This window comes from Muscardinus avellanarius (genome assembly GCF_963383645.1).
Source record: "Muscardinus avellanarius genome assembly, chromosome: 2".
Taxonomy (NCBI): Eukaryota; Metazoa; Chordata; class Mammalia; order Rodentia; family Gliridae; genus Muscardinus; species Muscardinus avellanarius.
In genome coordinates, this window is record NC_137787.1 from 878,609 (window position 1) to 899,367 (window position 20,759).

The window sequence follows — 20,759 nt, forward strand, 5'->3', positions numbered from 1 at the left end:
GCAGGCCCTGGGCACCACGGTGCTGCTTCCTTGAGAGCTTAGCACTGTCTGGGTGCGGTGTTGGGCGGCCACAGGAATTCCTGTGTTGGTGTTCCTGCTGGCTGCCCTTATTGAGGGGTGAAGCAGAACACCCCAGCGGGACCCCTTCGGTGCCCCTCCCGACCTGCGTCGTCTGCCTGAAGTCCCCAGCGTGCGAGCCACTGGGCAGGGTGCGCGATGTTTCCGTGTGCTGGGGCGGGGAAGGCCAGGCTCCAACTCCTACACCCGAGCCCTGTGACCTCAGCTAAGAGGCTTGGGCCTTGAGGTCTGTTTTCCTCCCAGTATGACCCAGTGACCGTCTCTGACCTGCCTCAGTGGGGATCCTAGCCAGACACCCCTCCCAGGCCGCAGGCTGCGACTCACAGGGGAGGAGGAGCTGCCTCCGAAGAAGGTCACTCGGTACCACGTGGCGATAAAAACCCAGGTGGCAGAGAAGTCTGGGAGCTCGGGGAAGTAGCGCCTGACGTCGTCCGTGGCTCTGCGCAGCGTGGCGGGGTCGGAGGCCTCGCGGTAGTAGACATCGCCCGCCCGCCGGTTATCCACGTCTGCCCAGAAGGCGGCCACCACGCAGCGGTCCTTGGCGATAGGGAAGGCCACGGGTGTGAACTGAGAGACCTCCTTCAGGAAGGAGATGACGCCATTGTTGTTTACCTGCGAGACAGAGCCGACGGGGAGGGACCAGGGCTGTGGCAGGTGGCTGGCCCCGCGGCCTCCCCGTCCCCACCCGGGCAGTCTGGGAGGGGGAGCCAGCCTTGGGCAGGCACCGGAGGGCAGCTGACGCACCGTGGCCTGAACCGGGACCATGTGCCCTTTCCCTTCCGCCCCCAACCCAGGCAGTCCGTGTGCCCAGGCCGGCTCTGACCTACGGGGGACCCAATGATCTGCGGACTGCCCGGCCCTGGGCTTCCACCATGAGGCCCAGCGAGGACTTGGCCTCAACAGACAGACACACAGCCCTGCCTGACAGCCCGGCTCCTCAGCAAAACCTCAGCCAGGGACCTCGGAGGGCGCAGCAGTGCCCACAGGGAGCCGGGCCTGGAAGGGGAACAGGAGGGGCAGGATGGCAGTCTGGGGGCTCGGGAGGGGCCGAGATGGCCAAGTGGGGAGTCTGTGCCCAGGCCTCCAGTCAGTGGGGGCCCCGGAGGCTTCAGAGAGCGGGGCCTGTGCAGCAGCTCTGCATCCAGCAGGCAGGGCTCAGGCCTGAGGGCACCGCTGGCTGTGCTCCTGCTTCCCTCATTTGTGAGACTCAGCTTATGCAGCGGCCACAGACTGAACATGTGCACCCCCGAATTCACATGTGCACCCCGCCAGTGATGTGCTAGGAAGCGGGGCCTTTGGAAGGTGATGAGGTCATGAGGGTGACCCCCACCAGTGGGATCAGGGCCCTTCTAAGAGAGGCCTGTGTGCGGGACACAGAAGGCCACCCAAGGACAGGCAAGCAGGCCTCTGTAGCACCGGAAGCAGGTAGCCCCTGGATCAGGGACTTGCTGATCTCCAGAGCCAAGGTAGAGGCGCTCCTGTTGTTTATGAGATGCCCCGTCTGAGGCATTGTATTATAGCGGCTGAGTGAACGGGACGCTGGCTCATGGCGGCCGCGTGGTGCTGTGTCAGCCATCCCAATATGGGGTCCACCTTGTTTATCATTCGATGCCGGGGAAAACGTGCTCAGAACTGGGCCTTTGGGAAAGGCCCTGGACCTCCCTCTGGGGAGGACATACTGCATGGCTGGGCTGGGTGCAAGGGTGGACGCACGCGCCAGGCTGAGCAAGCCAGCGAGGCTGCTTAGGGCCCGCGGAGACGGCGGCCATGGAGGCTTGCCACTCACACTGCTCCTGAGCGGGACTGCAGTTTTAGTAGCTCAAGGAAGGAGAGGGAACGGTGAAAGTTCAGGGCTAGCCCCAGTCAGGAAGCCCGATACGCCTGCGAGCTGAGCCAGGTCAGTCAGGGAGAACCAGAGCAGCAGCCCCAGGGGACTTGAGTCCCCGGTGTAGGACGGTGGGCCCAGGCTGGCAGCTTCCCTGCCTTAGGGAAGTGTGCTTGGAGGAGGGTGCCATTGCCTCGGCTTCCAGGTACCCCTGAAAATACTGTACAAAATCCTGGACACACAGGTAACCGGGCACACAAGAAAGCCAGGCACCACCAACAGGAATCAGCAGAAAGAGAGAAACATCAGCAAACTCAGGCTCTAAAATAACTGGGTTCGAAGAGTAAGTGGCCAGCTTTAAAATCTCATCAAGACAGTAGTCAAAATGTAAAGTAAGAAGAGAGTTATAGGACTCACACTTCCAGATTTCAAAACTTACTCCAAAGTGACAGCAAAACAATGCACTACTGGTATAAAGATAGACTTAGAGACCGAAGAGAGAACGGCGAGCCCGGAAACAGACCCTTAACCAGGCGTGGTGATGCGCACCTGTGAGCCCGCTACTCAGGAGGCCGGGGCCGAGGACCTCAAGTTCAGGGCCAGCCTGGGCAGCCTAGCAAGACCCTATCTCAAAAAAAAAAAAAAAAAAAAAAGAAAAAAAAAAAAGGTTGCCGGGCGTGGTGGCACACGCCTGTAATCCCCACGTGCAGGTTCGAAGCCAGCTGTGTGTGCTGGCTTCAGAGACCCTGTTTCTAAATTAAAAAGTATAAAAATAGGTCTGGGAGTGTAGCCCGGATGTAGAAGGGCTTCCAGGAACCCCAGTACCACCACCAAAAAAAAAAAAGTTAGACAAGAAATAGAACGACTTTGGGGTATATTCATTCGAGTCACCCCTCCATGCCACTCTGGCATGGGGCTGTATTTCTATTTTCTGTATTTCTATCTTCCTAATAAACTTCTTTAAATCGTCAAAAAAAAAAAAAAGAAATAGAACGACTTTTTTCAAAGGATGCCAGGACCAGTCAGTGGGGTAAGGACCATCTTTTCAACAAATGGTGCTCAGAAAACTGAATATTTGTGTGCAAAAGAATGAAGTTGAACCCTTAATACTGTGTACAAAACCTGACTCAAAATAGATTAAAGACCCAAGTGTAGCAGATAAAACTTTTATGAAACTCTAAGAAGAAAACACAGTAAAAAGCTTCAGGACATTGGCTTTGGCAGGGACTCTTGGCTCTGATGCCAAAGGTACTGGCATCAGAACAAAAGAAGACATGGAGAATGGGGCTGCCTGACAAACTGTGTGTGTCAAGAGACGCCATCAACAAGGGAAAGGGCGGCCACAGGATGGAAAAACAATATCTGCAAGTCATAGGTCCGGTAAGGGACTCGTACCAGAATATCCTGAGAACCAACGACTAGACAGAAGCGGCCCAATCCAGAAGAGGCACCAGGGCCTAATCACCCACAGGACCCTGCTCCCTTGCTACTTTGCTTTGATGGAAACCGAGTGTTTCCTGCAGGTTTACTCATAAATGAAAACACTGCAGGAATACCAAAGATAATAGCGTTTGTGTTCGTGTTTCATAACAGCAGCATGGAGCCAGGCATGGCGCACATTTAGAATCCCAGCACTTGGGAAGCTGAGACAGGAGGATTGCAGGTTTGAGGCCAGTCTCAGCAATTTAGTGAGATTCTCAGCAACTTAGTGAAACCCTGTTTCAAAATAAAAAATAAAAATGGCTGGAAGTGCAGCTCAGAGGAAGAATGCCCACAGGCTCAACCCCCCAGTACAAACAAAACACCAAAACAGTAGACTGGTGCCAACATCGAATACTGACGGCTCCCTCCTGAGACCCTGAGACTTCTGGGGTGCACCTCGCTGCCTGTGTGCCTCACTTCAGGGGTCACTGGAGGTTTGGGGAGCCTTTTGTTCATGTTTTCTTCAAGTTTCCTTTCTGTGACACAGAGATTGCCAGCCGCTCCTTCTTCTACACTGTGCCAGAAAGAACGCTCTTAACACCATGATTGAAACATTTTGCTATTTCCTTCATTACACTTGTAAACGTCTTCTAAAGTGTCTGGGCTTCTCTGAATTTAAAATGTGGGGCAGGTCATGGTGCTGCAAGGTGTGGGATCCGGTAGTCACACTGAGCGGCTCGCGGTGGTGTGTGACCCGAGTCTGTGTCCTGTGTGCGGTGCCTCCCAATCCTCAGATGAAAAGGCTGTCAGAACAGTGGAAGTACTATGATTTGACTTAAATGTCTTCTCAATAAAAAAATTATGTACTCTTAAAAATAAAAAAAAAAATAGGCCAAGGACTGCAGAAGATATTTCTCCAAAGAAGACGTCTGAGTGGACGGCAAGCCCAGGGAAGGAGGCTGAGCAGCTAATCATGAGGGAGATGCAAGTCAGGGCTACGAGAGACACCACCACACGTCCACTGGGATGGCGACTGGAGACAGACAGACAGACGACAGACAAACACATCCCAGGAAGTGAGGCTTGGGCACGGACGAGGAGAAACGGAGCCTCCTGCACGGCTGGGGGGCCTGAAGGTGGAAGGTCCCTCAGAACACTAAGTGTGGGAGTGCCACTCGGCTCAGCAATTTCACTCTGGGTAAGAGACCAAGGTGCTGGAAAGTGAGGCCTGAGGAGTCGCGGGTTTCAGAACCGCCCACGGCGTGGCGACCCCAGGAGCCAACAGGTGCCGGTGGCCTGACAGCCCCACATCCCCTGAGAATGAATTAAACGGTCCAACTTAAAGGCAAACTGTCTAAATGCTGGCCAAAGGAACGCTGGTGTGGTCAAATGAGGATCAGACAAGGCAGGCCGCGGGGCAGCGTCGTCAGAGGTGGGGCGGTGGAGACGGCAGGACTCTGCCCTCAACGCAAGGCCAGGACCTACACAAGCCAAAATGGACCAAAGCCCTCGGGCCGCTGAGGACCGCGGCAGGACACCCAGCGCACCGCTGGTGAATGTTTGGCTTCAGCAGACCAAAGGAGGAAACCGTAGGATCATCTTAACAGGAGTGGAGATCGTATTTCATGAAAGTCAACACTCATCAGCGATAAAAATCCCCAGAGAGTGGGTCGTCAGGGACTTGGATTGTTTTTTTTTTTTTTTTTTTTTTGGTACTGGGGATGGAACCCGGGGGCCTTCTACCTCTGAGTGACATCTCCAGCCCTATTTTTAATTCTTTATTTGGAAGCAGGGTCTCACTGAGTTGCAAAGGGCCTCACTAAGTAGCTGAGGCTGGCCGCGAACCCAGATCCTCCTGTCTCAGCCTCCCGAATGCTGGGATGACAAGTGTGTGCCCCCACGCCCGGCTGGTCGGGGACATTCTTAACCTGGTGAGACACAGCAAAGGCTGTGTTTATTCTGAGACATAGGACACTTTCTTTCTGAGATGAGGAACAAGTCAAGGACTCCGCTGGCACCGTTTCTGCTAGATGATTCACAGACTCAAGCAACAGCCGGGCGAGAAAACGAGTCAAAAGCTAAAACTCTCTTAAAAACCAACTATCCCGAAGGGGCACCGCAGGCTGAGTTTGCCCAGGACATGAATGTGAAAGTCCAAGAGAAACCGCAGATGGGCAACTCCTTCACATCAGGGAGAGATCTGCTTAGACTGTGGGATGGAGTCAGGAACACCAGGAGTCCTTTGTAATTCCGTACATCAGCAACGGAAGGCGATCAAAGAAAAAATACCATTTACAGTGGTAAACAAAATCAAGGACCTGCGAGCACCTCTAATAAAGGGTGGGCAAGATCTGAAACGCTTACAGCTTGCTTTTTGTTGTTGTTGTTGGTTTTGGTTTTTTTTTTTGTTTTTGTTTTTTTTGCGCGTCTGGGGATAGAACCCGGGGGCACTCAACCTCCGAGCTACACCTCCTGCCCTATTTTTTTAATTCTTTATTTTGAAGCAGGGTCTCACTAAGTTGCAGAGGGCCTCACTAAGTAGCTGAGGCTTTCCTTGAACTGCGATCCTCTGGTCTCAGCCTCCCAAAAGCTGGGATTACAAGCGTGTGCCACCACGCCCGGCTACAGTCTAGTTTTATGACCCTGTCCGTCAATAAGGAAAAAAAGTAACTCATAGAAAAGAGCTGGTCACCTCACAAGGGAGAGCATCTGATGGTAAACAGACGTGCCTGCTCAGCCTCATTTAAAGGGATGCCAGGCTGCCTGCCCCACGCTGAGGATGTGCGGCGAGGGCCAGGCACCGGGGCTCCTGCATGCTCTGCGTCCAGCAGGGCCCAGGACCGGCATGCCACGCACCCGGCCTGGCCCCAGGTGGGTGTCACAAATGTGTGCTTGTATGCGTGGGGACGCGCCTCCAGGAGCTTCCAGAAACAATGTAAGAGGAGCCTACAACTAGGAACAGCCCCACCTCAAACAATTACAAGCAGAACTACCATATGACAGACCCAGCATCCCACTTCTGGGTGATACCCACAGAGATGCAGTCAGCGCCTCACGGAGACACCCCACCGCCACCCCGTTCACACGGTCACAGAGCAGCACACAGTACGGCCAGGATACAGAATCAACCTCAGCATCCACTGGCGGAAGAAGACACACACACACACACACACTATTCAGCCATAAAAAGAAGGAAATCTTGCCATTGGAGACGATATGGTTAAACCCAGAGGACAGTATATTAGGTGAAATAAACCAGCCACAGTAAGACAAGCGCCACACCACCTCCCTTTATGTGGATTCTGAGAACGCTGGACTCAGACAGAGGGCAGAAGAGGCCACTCGGGCGGCAGTGAGAGGGGAGGCAGGAGTGCAGGCCAAAGGGTCCGTCCACCCTTTCAGCTCCACACAAGTGAGTCTGGGGTCTCCTCTGCAGGAAGAAGCTCTCTTAATCAGGCAGGATTGTTTACCTGAGGTCTGCTAAGAGACTAGATCCTCCTGAGTGGTGACTGTGGCCAGGGTGTTAACGCATTTGGTCATGGAGACCATTCACAGTGGATGTATATCAAACATCACCTTGAGTAACCTGAGTATAGACAATTTTATCCGCCAACTGTATTTCAATGAAGTTGGAATCTTTAAAATTAAAACTAGCAACAACCCCAAATGTCTTCTACTGTAAGTCAAAGTAGCAAAAGATGGCCCTAGACCAAGCCAGGGAGAGAAGGCGGAGCACTGGGGTGCCTGGCTGGAGGCTGGGTGGGCTGGCAGCTCTGGGCCTCAGCGGGCGCTCTGGGTTTGAAGTCCATCGCTTGTTTCCTGCACATTTACCAAGAACCCTTTTCTGCACGTGTTTTGAAGGAAAGAGTTAGACTAGAGGTCACGGGTGGGAAGGTGCCTCTGGATGGAGGAGGAGCCATGGGGTGGGTCCACCCTGGGAGGTCCCTGAGGATGGCCACCAGCACCCCTCCATGCTCTTCTTAAGGCCCCCTCCCGAGTCCCGCCTTCCTCCTCTTCCTGAGCTCAGGCCTGGGGTCCAGGAAGGACGCAGAACAAGCCGGCCCTGTTCCTCTGCCAGGACCACAGGCGCCCTCACTTGGGCAGGGGCCTCCTGGACTTCCTTCCTGCAGATGGAATGTTGTACTTTCTGTGGTGGGTAGGGAGTGAGGCCGGGCCAGGGGTGCTGGGAGCCGCGTGGCAGCCTGTCCACCTGGCACTGGGGCCCTTCTCCTTCAGGGCTGGGCACAGGCTACTTCCCAAAGATGTCAATTTTGTTACTGTTTTCTGAGCTTGCAATAGCGCTTCATAACAGGCAGTATAAAGGAGGGAAACAAGGATAAGGGGCTGGAGTGCAGCCCTGCAGGCTGCCCGGGAGCCATGGGCATGGGCGCCAGGCACTGAGATGGTCCCAGTCCTCACTTGGCAAGGCAGGACCTGCTCAGCTGCTGGCACCTCGGAAACCTGGTGTTGAAGCCAGTGCTGGGGTCTAGGGCCTGAGCCAGCTGGCCGGCCTTCAAACCAGCCACATTCATACACTCGCAGCAGCACCCAGGGACCTCCCACCCCAGGCAGGGAGGGAGGTGGTGCTCTTGAAGGGTCTGCAGGCCGGGCTCCCGCCCTGCCCTTCCTGCCATCCCGGGCCACCTCCTGTCTCTTCTGGGCCTGAGGCTCGTGGTCAGCTCTGGCGCTGGCCTCCTCCCAGCCACCTGGGAGTCATGGTCCAGGGCGGTGGCATGAGTTCCTGGGAAGGTCTCATGCCGGCAGCCTAGTGAAGTCTGAGTTGGACAGCCGAGTGGGGCTGTGTGTGTGTGTGTGTGTGTGTGTGTGTGTGTGCTCCTCACCCCAGCTGTGCCCCCTCCTCCTCCCGGGTTGCGCTGAGGGCCAGGTGCCTGGCCGTGGAGGGACTCTGTCCCCTTCCAGCAGACTGAGATTCTTGGTGGGGGTAGGGGTTCGCTGGTCAGCTGCCTGGAGGTGGCTTTTTGAGGGCCAGGACCTGCGGGGACCAGTGCAGGGCAGGCAGCAGAGAGAGGTGGTGCACCCAGCTTTCCAACTTGGATGAAGCCAGAGAACCCCAGAGACACGCCAGGGAGCCCCTGTGGCCTGGGCTTGGTTGCCTGTGGCTGCGGCTGCGGGCGAGAAGCACTCTGGACCAGTGGGCCTGGAGGGGACAGGGTCCCAGCGCGCTCAGAGGAGGCCCCAGGTGCTGGCGGAGCTGTGCCCAGCGCTGCCAACATCAGATCAGAAAGGTGGCACCTCGGCTCCCCGCTGCATCTTCTCTGCCAAGAACCAAACAATAAAGCCCCGAGGCATTTAATAAGCTTGTTTTGAAAAATGCAGGCATGTCTTTTATTTCCTGGCAGCTTTCCGGGTGGTTAGGATTCCTCCCACAGGCATGGAGGGGGCTGGCACCCGGGCAGAGGGCACAGAGCCTTGGCCAGCCGGCTTCACGCTTGGCCCCGGAGGAGGGCTGGCCCTGGCTGAGCACCCGGCAGGGCTGGGCCTCAGGGAGCTGCCCCGGCGGCAGTCACCAGAGAGGGTTTTAGTATCCTACAAGGGGAGGGCCACGCCAGGGCTGGCAGGGCCATCTCCTGAGGGCCCAAGGCGGAGGGGTGGGGAGGCCAGGGTAGAGGGCCAGCCCCTCCCTGCCTCCTTTACCACCCAGGGCCTCCGCTGGGCCCCAGGCTGGACTGGGCAGTGAGGTCCTAGGGCTGCCTCTCCTCTCTCCTGTCCTGTTCTGTACAAACCTGTCCAGGTGCCCTCCAGTCTCATGTTCAGCAGGAACAGAACCCAGCTCTGCAAGGCCCCCTGGACTCACCTGGCCCACGGGCAGTGGGCCCACCTTGCGGGGTACCCTCACCCCATCCCTCACTGCTGGCTGCTGTGCCCAGGGCCTGGCCCTGCTCCGATGGAAGAGCTCCTCATGGCACCCTGCACCCCTGTACAGCTGCAGCCACAGGCGGGCTCCAGGCCATGCTGGCACGTCCCATGTTCCCCACACACCAGGGACCCCAGCCGCCAGCTAGACTCTGGGGAACAGGGCCACTCCTCCAGGACGCTATCCCAGGTCTCATCCCTCATGGTCTCCAGGGCTGGCCTCCCTCCACCCCCTCTGAACGGCAGCAGAAATGTTTGCTGAAGCCTAGTTCAGGGGCCAGGGGGCTGCGTCTGACCCTCAGCGAGCCCCTGCACAACCTCAGAGGACATGAAGATCAGGCTGTCGGTTGTGCAGGTTTAGGGTCAGGGTCCGGGGCCCACTGTCCCAGTCCTACTCATCACAGAGTCCAGGGAACCCAAGCACGAGCTGGATGCCAGGCACTGGGGAGAGAGCAGTGGCTGTACACAGCAGGTGCTTAATAAATGACATGTGTCTGGCAGAGTGATAACTTGTCCTGCTTCGTAAAGAGCCAATTTAAAGGTTTGAGGCTCTGAGCCTGGGGAACGTTGTGCCCCCACCCTATCTGCTGGTGTAGACGTGCATGGTGTTATCCACAGGACCAGGCTCTTCCATAGTCTGTCCTTGGGTCTGCCCCCCCCTTCCCTCACCAGTAGGACCAGCAGGACCCTGTCTGCCTGGAGGCCAAGTCTACACGAGTGCAGCGGCCGGGCCCGGGACCAGCTTCTCTGGCCACCCCTTCACCATAACAAGGTGGCAGGAAACGTCTGGAGCTTTTGGGATGGGTTAGGGGCTCAGGGCCACTCACAGCACAGAACGGGGGCGGGCCACCTTTGGGAGGTGTAGTGATGCTCGGATGGACCCTGAACGGGCCCCGGGGACACAGGAGGAAATGCAGGCACTAGGCTCACCCTGACCTCAGATGTGCGGTGCCTCCGTGATCCTGGACATGGCACACAAAGTCCTACCCTGGGGTGTACTGTCCTCACTGGGTGCCAGAGCCAGGGAGGGGCACTTCTGGGCTTCTGTGGCACCTTCACTAGCAAGAGGTGTAGATGTGACTGTTTCTCCTCTGGGTGGCAGGACACAGTAGGGAGGCTCCCTGCAGAGCCCCTGCCTACGGCCAGGGAGCCCTCTGGGGGGGACCGGTTGTCAGGTGGGGGCCCTGCACAAAGGTGTCGAAGGGCAGATCACACCACAGCATGGTTAATTCTGGAGAGGCAGATGCCGGCACACAAGTCAACCGCCAGTGGTTGGTTTAAGCCACTTACAGTGCACACCTAGGGTGGAATGTTATTTGTGGTTAAAAACTGTGGTGCCAGTTGGGTGTGGTGGTGCACACCTGTAATCCCAGTACTTGGGAGGCTGAGACAGGAGGATTTCAGGTTTGAGGCTAGCCTCAGCAACTTAATGAGATTCTCAGAAACCTAGTATGAAAGACCCTGTTTCAAAATTTAAAAAATGGGAATGGTGGTGTACCCCAGTAATCCTAATATTTGGGAAGCTGAGATGGGAGGATTTCCGGTTTAAGGCCAGCTTCAGCAATTTAGTAAGACCCTGTTTTGAAATAAAATCTAAAAAGTGTTGGGGGTATACGTTTGAGGTAGAATGCCCTTGTTAAATTCTCAGTACAAAAATTCATAAAGTACAAAGGGTTGAGGGTATAGCTCAGAGGTAGAATGCCCCAGGTTCAATCCCTAGTACAAAACAAAACAAAACAAAACAACAACAACAAAAAACACAGCTGCACAACAAATTTAAGGCATGAACTAACAGCAAGAGAAACGTGCAAACGCAGAACTCTGTCTGTGATGACAACCCCAAGCTGGTTCGATAAAGCTCCAAACAGCTTGAAAACAAGCTATTTAGGAAGAAAGCCATTCACAGTTGTGATGGAATTATGGATGTGACATCCCAGCCGTCAGGAAATGAGTAACAATTATTTACCAGAACCTCCGAGGAGCTGGCACGTTCTGGAGGCACGGTGGACAGACAGACAGAAAGCTCCTAGCACAGAAGGAAGACACGGGGCTGCTACGGAGGCAGGCCCAGCAAGGAGCCGGGGTGGGGACAGCAGGCGCACGTGGGAGGTCCGCAACAACGCGCGCCCATCACTTCCACACCCGAGGTCCAGCGTCACACCGCCTCCAGCGGCTGGGGAGCGGGGCACGCGGGCAGACAGGGCTGCCGGGCAGCGCAGGCCTGGCGGGGAGGTGGTGGTCAGGGGCACGGTGCTCACAAGGGCCTTCATTCTGGTCACATCATGTGATGTCAAACTTCCGGAAATGTCAGGGAACCGTGACTCGCGGAGTGCCAGCCCTTGTCTGCGCTGGCTTTCTCTCTCCCACCTCAGTCAGTAGGAGCCCATCTCCCCTAACCGCTTAGAGCAGGCTGCAGGCAAGATGACCCTCACCCCAGTCATTGTGTCGTATGTTTCCCACAAACAAGGACGTGTGAGCAGATACAAAGACTCAAACCGGAAATTCAACACGGATGCCGTAGTATTTAGTACTACTTTCTCCCCATTTAGATGTTTAGTCATTTATTTACCTACGCCACTGTGAATGCACGGATCCTCCTTTATTTAGCAGATTAAACCTGTGAGTTTGTTTGCTTGTTTGTTTATTTATTTATTTATTTATTATGTGGTACTGGGGATGGAACCCAGAGGCCTTCTACCTCTGGGTTATACCCTCAGACCTATTTCATTTTTTTATCTGGAAACAGGGAGGGTCTTGCTAAGTTGCTGAAAGCCTCACTAAATTGCTGAGGCTGGCTTTGAACATGTGATCCTCCTGTTTCGGCCTCCCATGTACTGGGATCACAGGCGTGCACCACCATGCTCGGCGCCATTATTTACTTACGGGTCAGTTTTTCCAGACACGGCTCGTGGAGCCCCTTCCAGTGGCCTGTGTCCTGACGTCTCCATTCTTCTCTAAGCACATCTTCATTTTATGGCACAAGGTGTCTTTTTCCTGCCACAAACTAGAATCTCCAAAGAGCCTGTTCTTTCCAGGGGCTCTTGGTAGTTAGAAACCAAGATCTGAGTGGGGGAGGTGCTCACTGGCTGCTACCGTTTCCATTTCTCAGTGGGCAGAGCTAGGAAACACAGTCATACACCACTTAACCACGGGACACATTCTGGGAAAGGCATCATTAGGCAACTCTGCCACTGGGCAAACGTTACAGAGAGCACTTACGCATGCCTAGATGGCTTAGACACGGCCTCTTGATGCCAGCAAGAGACACAGGCACACGGACGCATGCTACCAGCCTAAGATGGCTTCAAGACAGCAGACGGGGTGCAGCTAAAATAACAGAAGCACAGTGTGGGAAAACATAAAGCAGTAAGAGCTGTTCATTGCACTATCAAGTACTATGGACTGCACGGCGTGTGTCATACTTCACTTTGAGTGTACAGTGCTGGGGATTGAACCCAGGGCCTCACACACCAGGCCAGTGCTCTCCCACTGAGGTACATCCCAGCCCTTGGTGTGCTCTACTTCTATATGACTAGCAGACACCGGCATCACCACAAACACACAGTGCGCTGCATATGATGTTCTGATGGCTCTGACATCACTAGGCGGTGGGGAATTCTCAGCTCCTTTGTGATCTTACGGGACCACCATGGCAGTGTGAGCAGCCAGTGACCAAAGCACTGTTATGCAGGACATGGGGCTATAGGACGTATGCATGAACACATACATATGTACCAGTGTCCAAATCCACCTATCACAGCTGGGCATAGCAGTGCACACCTGTAATCTCAGTACTTGGGAGGCTGAAACAGGAGGATCATAGGTTCAAGGACAGCCTTGGCAAGTAGTGAGACTCTCATCAACCTGCTGAGACTGTTTCAAAATTAAACAGAGTAGCTCAGAGGTAGAACACCCCTGGGCTCAATTCTTAGTACCAAAAACTAAAATAAAAATAAGCCCACCTATGTACATAAGTGCACAGGTATGTGACAAGTGTATCTTGACATGTCCGATTTAAACCCACACAGAATCACTGGTTTCATCTTGTGCTTTCTCTCTTCTGCCTCTGCAGCTCTTCTGTCAGCAGTGAGGCTCAGATCACTCTCAGTCCGTCCACTCACTCACTCAGTGGCTCAGAACTGCTAACCGTACCACTCTGAACAACTGGGCTGAACTCGGACTTTGCCATCTGTTTAACATTCTTCATGTTTACTTTGCAGGTATATAGTCAAAGTATGGTATTTAAACTACTTGCTAAGGTGAGTAAATAATGAAACTATCATAAATATTAAAATATGTTCAGAATATGAGAACATCAACATGGACAGTAAAGAAGAGAAAGATGCAGAAAGGATCCAAATAGAACTTCTGTCAGTAAAAAAATAACTGAGATGAAGACACACTGAATGGGATTAACAGCACGTTAAACAGTGCGGAAGAAAGAACCTGTGAATTTAAAGACATAATAATAGAAACATTCAAAATGAAGGACCCAGAAAAAAGAAAGTTCCAATGAGTCTTGAACAGTTATATGCACTTTGATGTCAAGTCTTCAAGAGGAGCAAAGAATAGGAGAAAAAATTTATGAGGGTGTCAGTTTTTAAAAATTTTTTGATAACTATGTACCCACAAAGCATAAACCCAAACAGAAGAAATATAAAAGAATCACAACAATGTACCTAAAAATCAAATTGCTGAAAAGCAGCGATAAACAGAAAAATCTTGAAAGAAGTCAGTGGAAAAGATGCATTACGCAGAGATTGGCAGCAGACTTCTCATGAGGAACTATGCAAATCTGAAGACAGTGGGACTTGTCTTTACCAAACTGGAAACAAAACAGAAGCACCCCAACCCACACAATCAACTCAGAATTCCACACACACTTAGCAGAAATATCTTTAAAATTTAGACGTAAACAAATAATTATCAGATAATGTATACCAGGAGGCCTACACTATAAGAACATTTCAGGAAGTCCCTCAAGCAGAAGGATGATAGTTTTATGGAAATTTGGGTCTACCCAAGGAGACTGGACATGGTAACGATGGAAGCAAATATAAAATACTTTCTAATTTTTAAACCTGTTCAGATGATAATTTTTCACAGCAGAATATTAACAGTGTATTATGGGGATTATATACAAAGGGACATTCATGGAGCCAATAGCAGGAAGACCAGAAGAGGGCACAGATGCTTACTAGAATAAGGTTCTTACAGAGTGCTTGAAGGAGCATTCTATTATTTGAAGGTAAATAATCTGAAGTTTAAAATGCACGTGAACCTAGAGCATTCATTAAAAAGCAAAATAAAAGCCGGGCGTGGTGGCGCACGCTTGTAATCCCCGCGCTTGGGAGGCGGAGACAGGAGGATCGCGCAGGTTCGAAGCCAGCCACGCTGGCATAAGAGACACTGTTTCCAAAAATAAAATAGGTCTGGGAGTGCAGCCCGGAGGTAAAAGGGCTTCCAGGAACCCCAGTACCACCACCAAAAAAAAAAAAAAAAAAAAAAAAGTAAAATAAAGAGGTAAGTAATGAGTAAGCCAATAGTAGAGATAATATGAAATCATCTAAAAAGTTCCAAAGAAGAAAATGGAGAACAGATATGAAAAATAAGATGGTAGGCTGAAACCAACCATATCTATAGTCACACTAAATGCAAACAGACTAAGGACTCCAATTAGAAAGGGGAGTTGTCAGGCTGAGTAGACAAAGATCTAATGCCATACTTTTTAGGCCTTTACCAGAAAGAATTAAGGCTACAATCTTCAAAGTAGGCTTCGCTGAGGATTTTATCGGGAGACAGAACAAGAAATCATATCTGCCTGGCACTGGCTGCAGTCAAGTCAGCACTGCACCAACCACACGCACATTCCTTCCTCCCATAGCCTTCCTCGGAGCTGGGAGTGCCCTCTCCCCTCTCTCCCTCCTCTCTCTCCTCCTCTTCCTCGTCCTTCCCTTCTCTCTCTCCTCTCCTTCCTTCCCTCCCCTCCCTCCACGTAGAGGCCAGCAATCACAGGGGAAGAAATCACTGCCCACTCCTCACAGGTGGGGAGCCACAGGTCATGCGCTGCCTGCCAGGTGACGACACTGCCTGGGCCATGTTCCAGGTGGACAGGGCTGGGTCCATGCTCTCAGAGGAAGGTCAGCACAGGCTGACAGATGGGTGTGGACCAAGCTTCATGTCCTGGAGCCTGAGCGCTGAGGTGCTGGCCAGCAAGAGTTCAAGGCTGAGTCGACTTTCAGTATTCCTTCTTGCCTGTGGGCTCTTGAGGGACAATACCCACCCCTGACCCCTACCCATGGGGGTCTTAGACTGGCCCCCAGGTTTTTTGGGACTGGCCCCACATTTCTTGGACTGGCCCACTTGAGGCCCAATGACAGGAAGTTAAAGAGTTCTAAGATACAATGGTCAGGGGCTGTCACTGTGTGAGGGCCCCATGGCGGAGGAGTCCTGGGGGATGGGTATACGGGGTCTTCCAGGGACCCCTCTAGCACCCTGCCTGCCCCCTGGATACGCTCACCTGGCACTCCCTTCCCCCAACAATGACGAGCAGAGGCTGAGGTGAGCCACCCATGGGGCTCCTGATGCTAACAAACCCGGATCTTCTCTAAGGCTCTGGAGACCCTCCCTAGGGTGGGGCCCCACCTGGGGCTGTGGCTTCAGCTCCAGGCAGAAGCAGGGCTCCCTCTCGCTGCCCACATCTGCCCCAGGGGGCCACTCCACCTCCACAGTCCCACAGCCCAGCAGGCCGCCTCTACCCAAAGCCTGGCAGTAGGGTTACTACTGTTAGGGTGCAGAACTCCACCCCGCCCCCACAGCCATCCCGTCTGTGTTCAGAACCTCCTAAGGAAAAGTACTCTCAACTGTCCAGAGCCTGCACTGCCATGTATAGCTGCCATGACGTGCCTCCCGTGAGGTGAAGCCAGGCCGTGTCTGCGCGCTGCCGCACTGAAGACGCAGAGCCCGCCTTGTGCCGGCACTTGTGATCTGTGCTGTGATGGTGGGCGGGGCAGAGGGGCGAGCACTCCCCTTCCACCAGGGCCAGGCCACTGGCCAGGGGAGCAGAGGCCTCCTGCGGGGCCTTTTCCTGCTCATACAGTGCCCGCTGGGGGCTGCTGCTGAGCAGCCCTGCCCCTGTGAGGCAGGCTCCTCTCTGCCTGGGCGGCCTGGGAGCACCAGCGAGGCCCGCTCCCTCTGGAGTAAGGGCCTCCTCTCTCATCTGGCTGTGTGCTCGCCTGTCTCCACACCCTGCACCCTTCCCTCCCTGACCACAGAGCACTCATGCCTATTTTAGGCCAGGTGTCCTGGACGTGGCTCCCTGAGGAATTCTTTCCCACTGACCAAACAGGAGGGTGAAGTGTCCTGTGCACACTATGTTCACACCCGCAGTGTGTCCAAGCAAACGCTGAGTTTCAGGAAAGCTCTGATGGAGACATCTATTTTGCTAGCAGCTAGAGGTTCGTTTCTGAAGAGATCATTTGTTTTGATAACGTTTCTTCCCACTTTAGAAAGAATAGTGTTTCCCATGGTTTGGGCAAAGGCAGCTGTTTTTGGCAAGGCTGTGAAGAGGACCAACTGGTTTAATAATATTTTCACCTGTGATTTTGAGTGGGAAAGTTGAGCCTGGTCAGATGCCTGAGAATTATTCTACAGTGTCTGTTAGGATGGCGCCAGGCTGGGTTCTCCCATTCCTAAGGCGTACAGGCCTCTTCTGGCAGACAGACCTCAGCCCTGCTCTGCCCACCCACTGTGTACCTCCAGGAGCCCTGCTCCTCTGCCAAGGCCTGGCCCAGAGGGCTTTCAGGGGTTTACAGAGAAAGGGTGACCCCACCCCGGGAGCATCGGCAGACACTGCCACCCAGGTGGGGACGCCTTCCTGGTGGCCAGGGGCAGTCAGCGCAGGTGGCACGGCGATCCCTGTGGTGGGTGGTGTGGACGCTGCTGGGGGCTGCAGGGGTGCAGACTCTTGGGGTTGTGCTGCTCATGGATGGGCTGTGGGTGGGGTGGTCAGGTGGCGGGGGCGGAGGAGGTGGCCGCAGCTGGTATCTCTGGTAGCAGTGCTGCCGGGAGCTGGCGGTGCCATGAGGATACTTGGTGGTGGCGGTGGTGGGCAGGACAGAGGCTGTGGCTGGGTGGTGTTCTTGGGGCAACTGGGCCAGCCCGGCCTGGCAACCTGGGTGCCTGCGTGCTGAGCCCCCGACTCATCTCTTCCCCTGGCTGGCCTAGAGTAGTCACCCAGCTCTTGTCCCTCAGCTGGAGTTATCCCTGCACTCAACATCCAGCCCCAGACGATGGGGAGTCATGGCAGGGCGCGAGCTGGGGGGCTGGCCCCTGGACTCAGGAGCAGAGGGAGGGCTGTCCAGGTGGGTCTGCAAAGAAGAAAGCGCTACCTGCCGGGTGCCCCCGGGGCAACGGGGGCTGCTGAAATGGCCAGAGAGGGCTGAGAGTCCCAGGCCAGTGCCCATTCCAGAATCGGAGGCCAGAGGCCATGCCTGCGGCCACATCGCTGTCTGTGGAGGCGCCTGGCAGGGCAGGTCCCCACCGCAGCGCCGGGGGGCAGGCTGCTGAAGCCCCCAGGGCGGCGCGGGGCAGGGCCCCCCTCGCCCGCTGTCCGGCGTGCCCGCGCTGCCCGCCCGCCCCCGGGCCGCCGTCCGGCCTTGGCCGCCACGGGAGGAAGCCTGTCCTCACTCCACCTCTGGCCGCGCGGGAGCCAAGCGCTGGCGGGGCGCAGCCCCTCCTCGGCGCCGCGGGCCGGGCTACTCACGTAGAGTCCCGAGTGCTCGGCGCCGAAGAACGGGAAAGGCACGGACAGCGGCCGCAGCCCCGAGCCGCCGTCGTCCTGCTTGGGGGTGGCGGCGTCGCCGCGCTCCGGGCCGAACGGGTAGAAGTCGGCGAGGGCCACCGCGCCGCGCGCCCCGCGCGCCCCCAGCCCCAGCGCCGCGGCCAGCAGCAGCGCCCAGGCCGCGCCGCGCCGCATGGCCGGTCCTCGGCAGGTGGCCGCAGGCCGCGGCGCACTGGCCGCCCCGTCGGCGAGCTCGCAGCCGCCCCGCGGACGCGCTGCGGGCAGGACAGCGGGCAGGCCGGCCCGCCCCGCCCCGCGGCCGCGCCTTAAGTAGCCGCCCCCCCCCCCCCGCCACCCGAGGGGGCGGGGCGGGGCCATGCAAATCAGCCGCTCTTAAAGCACCAGGCCGCAGGCGCGCGGGACCCCGCCCCTGGGTCGGCTCCACTGCGAAGCCCAGCCCAGGGCCCTTGAGCCCGGCTCCCCTGGCCGGGCTTGGTGGGTGCGCTTCGTAGGGCAGGGCGTCCTCCTCCTCCTGGGTCCCAGCCTCCGGTCTGGGGCCAGCGCAGAGACCCTGTCCCTGGGCTCCCTTCCAGACAGAGGACGGGGTCAGTGCCTCGAGGGGGCACAGTCAGCAACACTTGCAGATAGCACCGGGACCACCCTGTGCTGCCCCTCCCCGCCCGGCCCAGGGCAGGCAGCAAGGCTAGGCCTGTCATGGAGTCTCCTCCCTGTCTTGGTCCTCTCGGCCAGCCCCGCCTGGGGACTTTAAGACATTAGACAGTCAATCTCCCAAGGGCATAACCGAGTTGGGGAGTTCCTGGGGAGGTATTCTGTGGGTGCAGGCACCCACGGCAGCCAGGAAGCGCCTGGGCAGGAGGGCGCGGGGTGCCTGCTGCCATAATGTGGATCCGCCCTGCCCTGCCTCTCGCGCTGCCCCGGGACATGGCTCTGTGAGTGTCTGTCCTTCGTCTTTGTCCAGTCTGTTCCCGCTGCATCCCGGGCGGCAGCCAAGATGACCCTGGGGCCTCAGTCCCCTGCAGTCCATCTGCCCTCAGATCCAGCTCGGGTGACTGGAGGCCGGCGGCGACAGCCCCTCAGGGGAGCTGCTGCTTTGGTTCAGCTGTGTTTCTCTGCATTTCCTAAGTCTTCAAGGAGCTCACGGCAGGGCTAGGAACGGAACCAGGAGCACTGCTTGCCGTTTTGCAGAAACGTGGAGGGTGGTCTGTGTGTCATGCTGGGGGTTCCCGTCACACAGGGCCTGGTGTGGTGGTGCCCCACTCTCTGACCCCAGCCCCGTGGCCAGGCTAGCGGACCCGAGGAGGCGCCCAGTGAGGCTGCCCGTGCTGATGCAGGCACCTCTGTAGGGTGCCTGGCTTGCTTTGCCCTGTCCCTGGGTGGTGTGGCAGTCCTGCCCTGGGGTGGGGCTCCAGCTTTGAGACCACCCCCACAGCTGCAGCAACGGTGGTGTGCTCCCACGCCTCACTGCGGAGGCACAGGGGTCAGGATGCAGCCCCTGCCACAGCCTTAAGGACAGGGGTGTGTTTTTCCTCTGTCTTTTTTTTCCTGTGAAAGCCTGACAGCCTCTGCCCTCTCTGAAGTGGCCCTGGGCCCCTGCTGGGAAGCCCTGGTCTCCTGAGAAGGGCAGGAGGCAGCTTCGGGGGCATGCACCCAGCCCAGAGCGCCCTGCACTCTTCCCATGGTGCCTCAGGCTCTGCTCTCAGGGCGGGCAACCACTCTTCAGAGCTGGCCTCTCCTGCCTCGGGGACCCTGGGAACACCCATTTCTGGCCTGGGTTTCAGTCTACCTGGGGACCTCTGGAGCTAGGTTTGCCCCAGGGCCAAGCACATTGGCATACAGTGGTGCTCAATAGATGCACCGAGTGGCATGGTGGAGTGGCAGGCCATAGGGGTCCTGACCAGCCAGAACTCATGGGCGGGGCCAGCAGCAGGCCACGCCCTCCAATCTTGGCCTCCCCAGTGACCAGCTGAGCTCAGCCACCCATCCTTACTGATCACCCTCACTTGGTCTATGCAGATCCTCAGCTGTGCCTGGGAGACTGGGGGTTAACACACAGCCCACCACTGCTGGGCATTACATTTCATTAAAAAAAAAGTGTAACTCCACAGGCAAAAAAAAAAAAAAAGAAGGAAAATGTTTTTTTTTCAGGTGCTAAAAATATGATCAGGAAATACTTTTCAGCAATGTGCTGTTTTAGGTTCCCCTCCGGACTCAAGGGCGCCTTTGTCTCTGCCACAGAAAACCCACATTTATCAAAACCCAAATCGTTTTATCAAGCAGGCTCATGTTCTGTGGCAGGAAACCCGAGCCTCCCAACAGGCCTGTGACACTTTAGTTTCGGGCCGAGTGTGTGTGCGGTTGAGATGCGGAGCCCCGGGAGTATCCTCAGGGTGTTCCAGGATGTGGACCCTCAAAGGTCAGGGGCACTCTCCCCACCTGCGCCTGGAGGCAAAGCTGGGTCAGGTGGTTCCATGGGGAAGGCCAGCGGCTGCGGCCCACCCCAACTTTCTCTCCTTCCCTCCTGGTCCCATACCCCTAAGCCTAGCCTCCGTAAAACCCACTGGTCCAGGAAGGCTGGGGTGTCCCAGGGTCCTGAGCGGGGGTGGGGGACAGGCAGGGCCCAGGCTTCTGTGAGGGCGGCTGGGGCTCGGTGCAGCTGGTCACAGAGGGACTGCAGATCTGACTCACTCCCGGGCACATACCCATGTGGTCCCCGGCCCAGGTATCCCTGACCTCTGACATGGCCTCTGCTACTGACCT

General features: G+C 55.9%; 2 protein-coding genes across 2 annotated transcripts in view; both read right to left on the reverse strand.

The window, feature by feature from the left end:
* SNED1 (sushi, nidogen and EGF like domains 1) overlaps positions 1-18,176 on the reverse strand; it is a gene marked incomplete at both ends in the record, with an annotated part of 63,725 nt that extends 45,549 nt beyond the window's left edge. The window contains 2 exons of the mRNA XM_080720057.1: positions 403-690; positions 17,964-18,176. Of these exons, the coding sequence (XP_080576183.1) occupies positions 403-690; positions 17,964-18,176 (501 nt within the window). The remainder of the gene's footprint in view (positions 1-402; positions 691-17,963) is intronic.
* A 586-nt stretch (positions 18,177-18,762) lies between these two features.
* Positions 18,763-20,759, reverse strand: part of CROCC2 (ciliary rootlet coiled-coil, rootletin family member 2) — a gene marked incomplete at both ends in the record, with an annotated part of 63,096 nt that continues 61,099 nt past the window's right edge. The window contains 2 exons of the mRNA XM_080720058.1: positions 18,763-18,847; positions 19,142-19,371. Of these exons, the coding sequence (XP_080576184.1) occupies positions 18,763-18,847; positions 19,142-19,371 (315 nt within the window). The remainder of the gene's footprint in view (positions 18,848-19,141; positions 19,372-20,759) is intronic.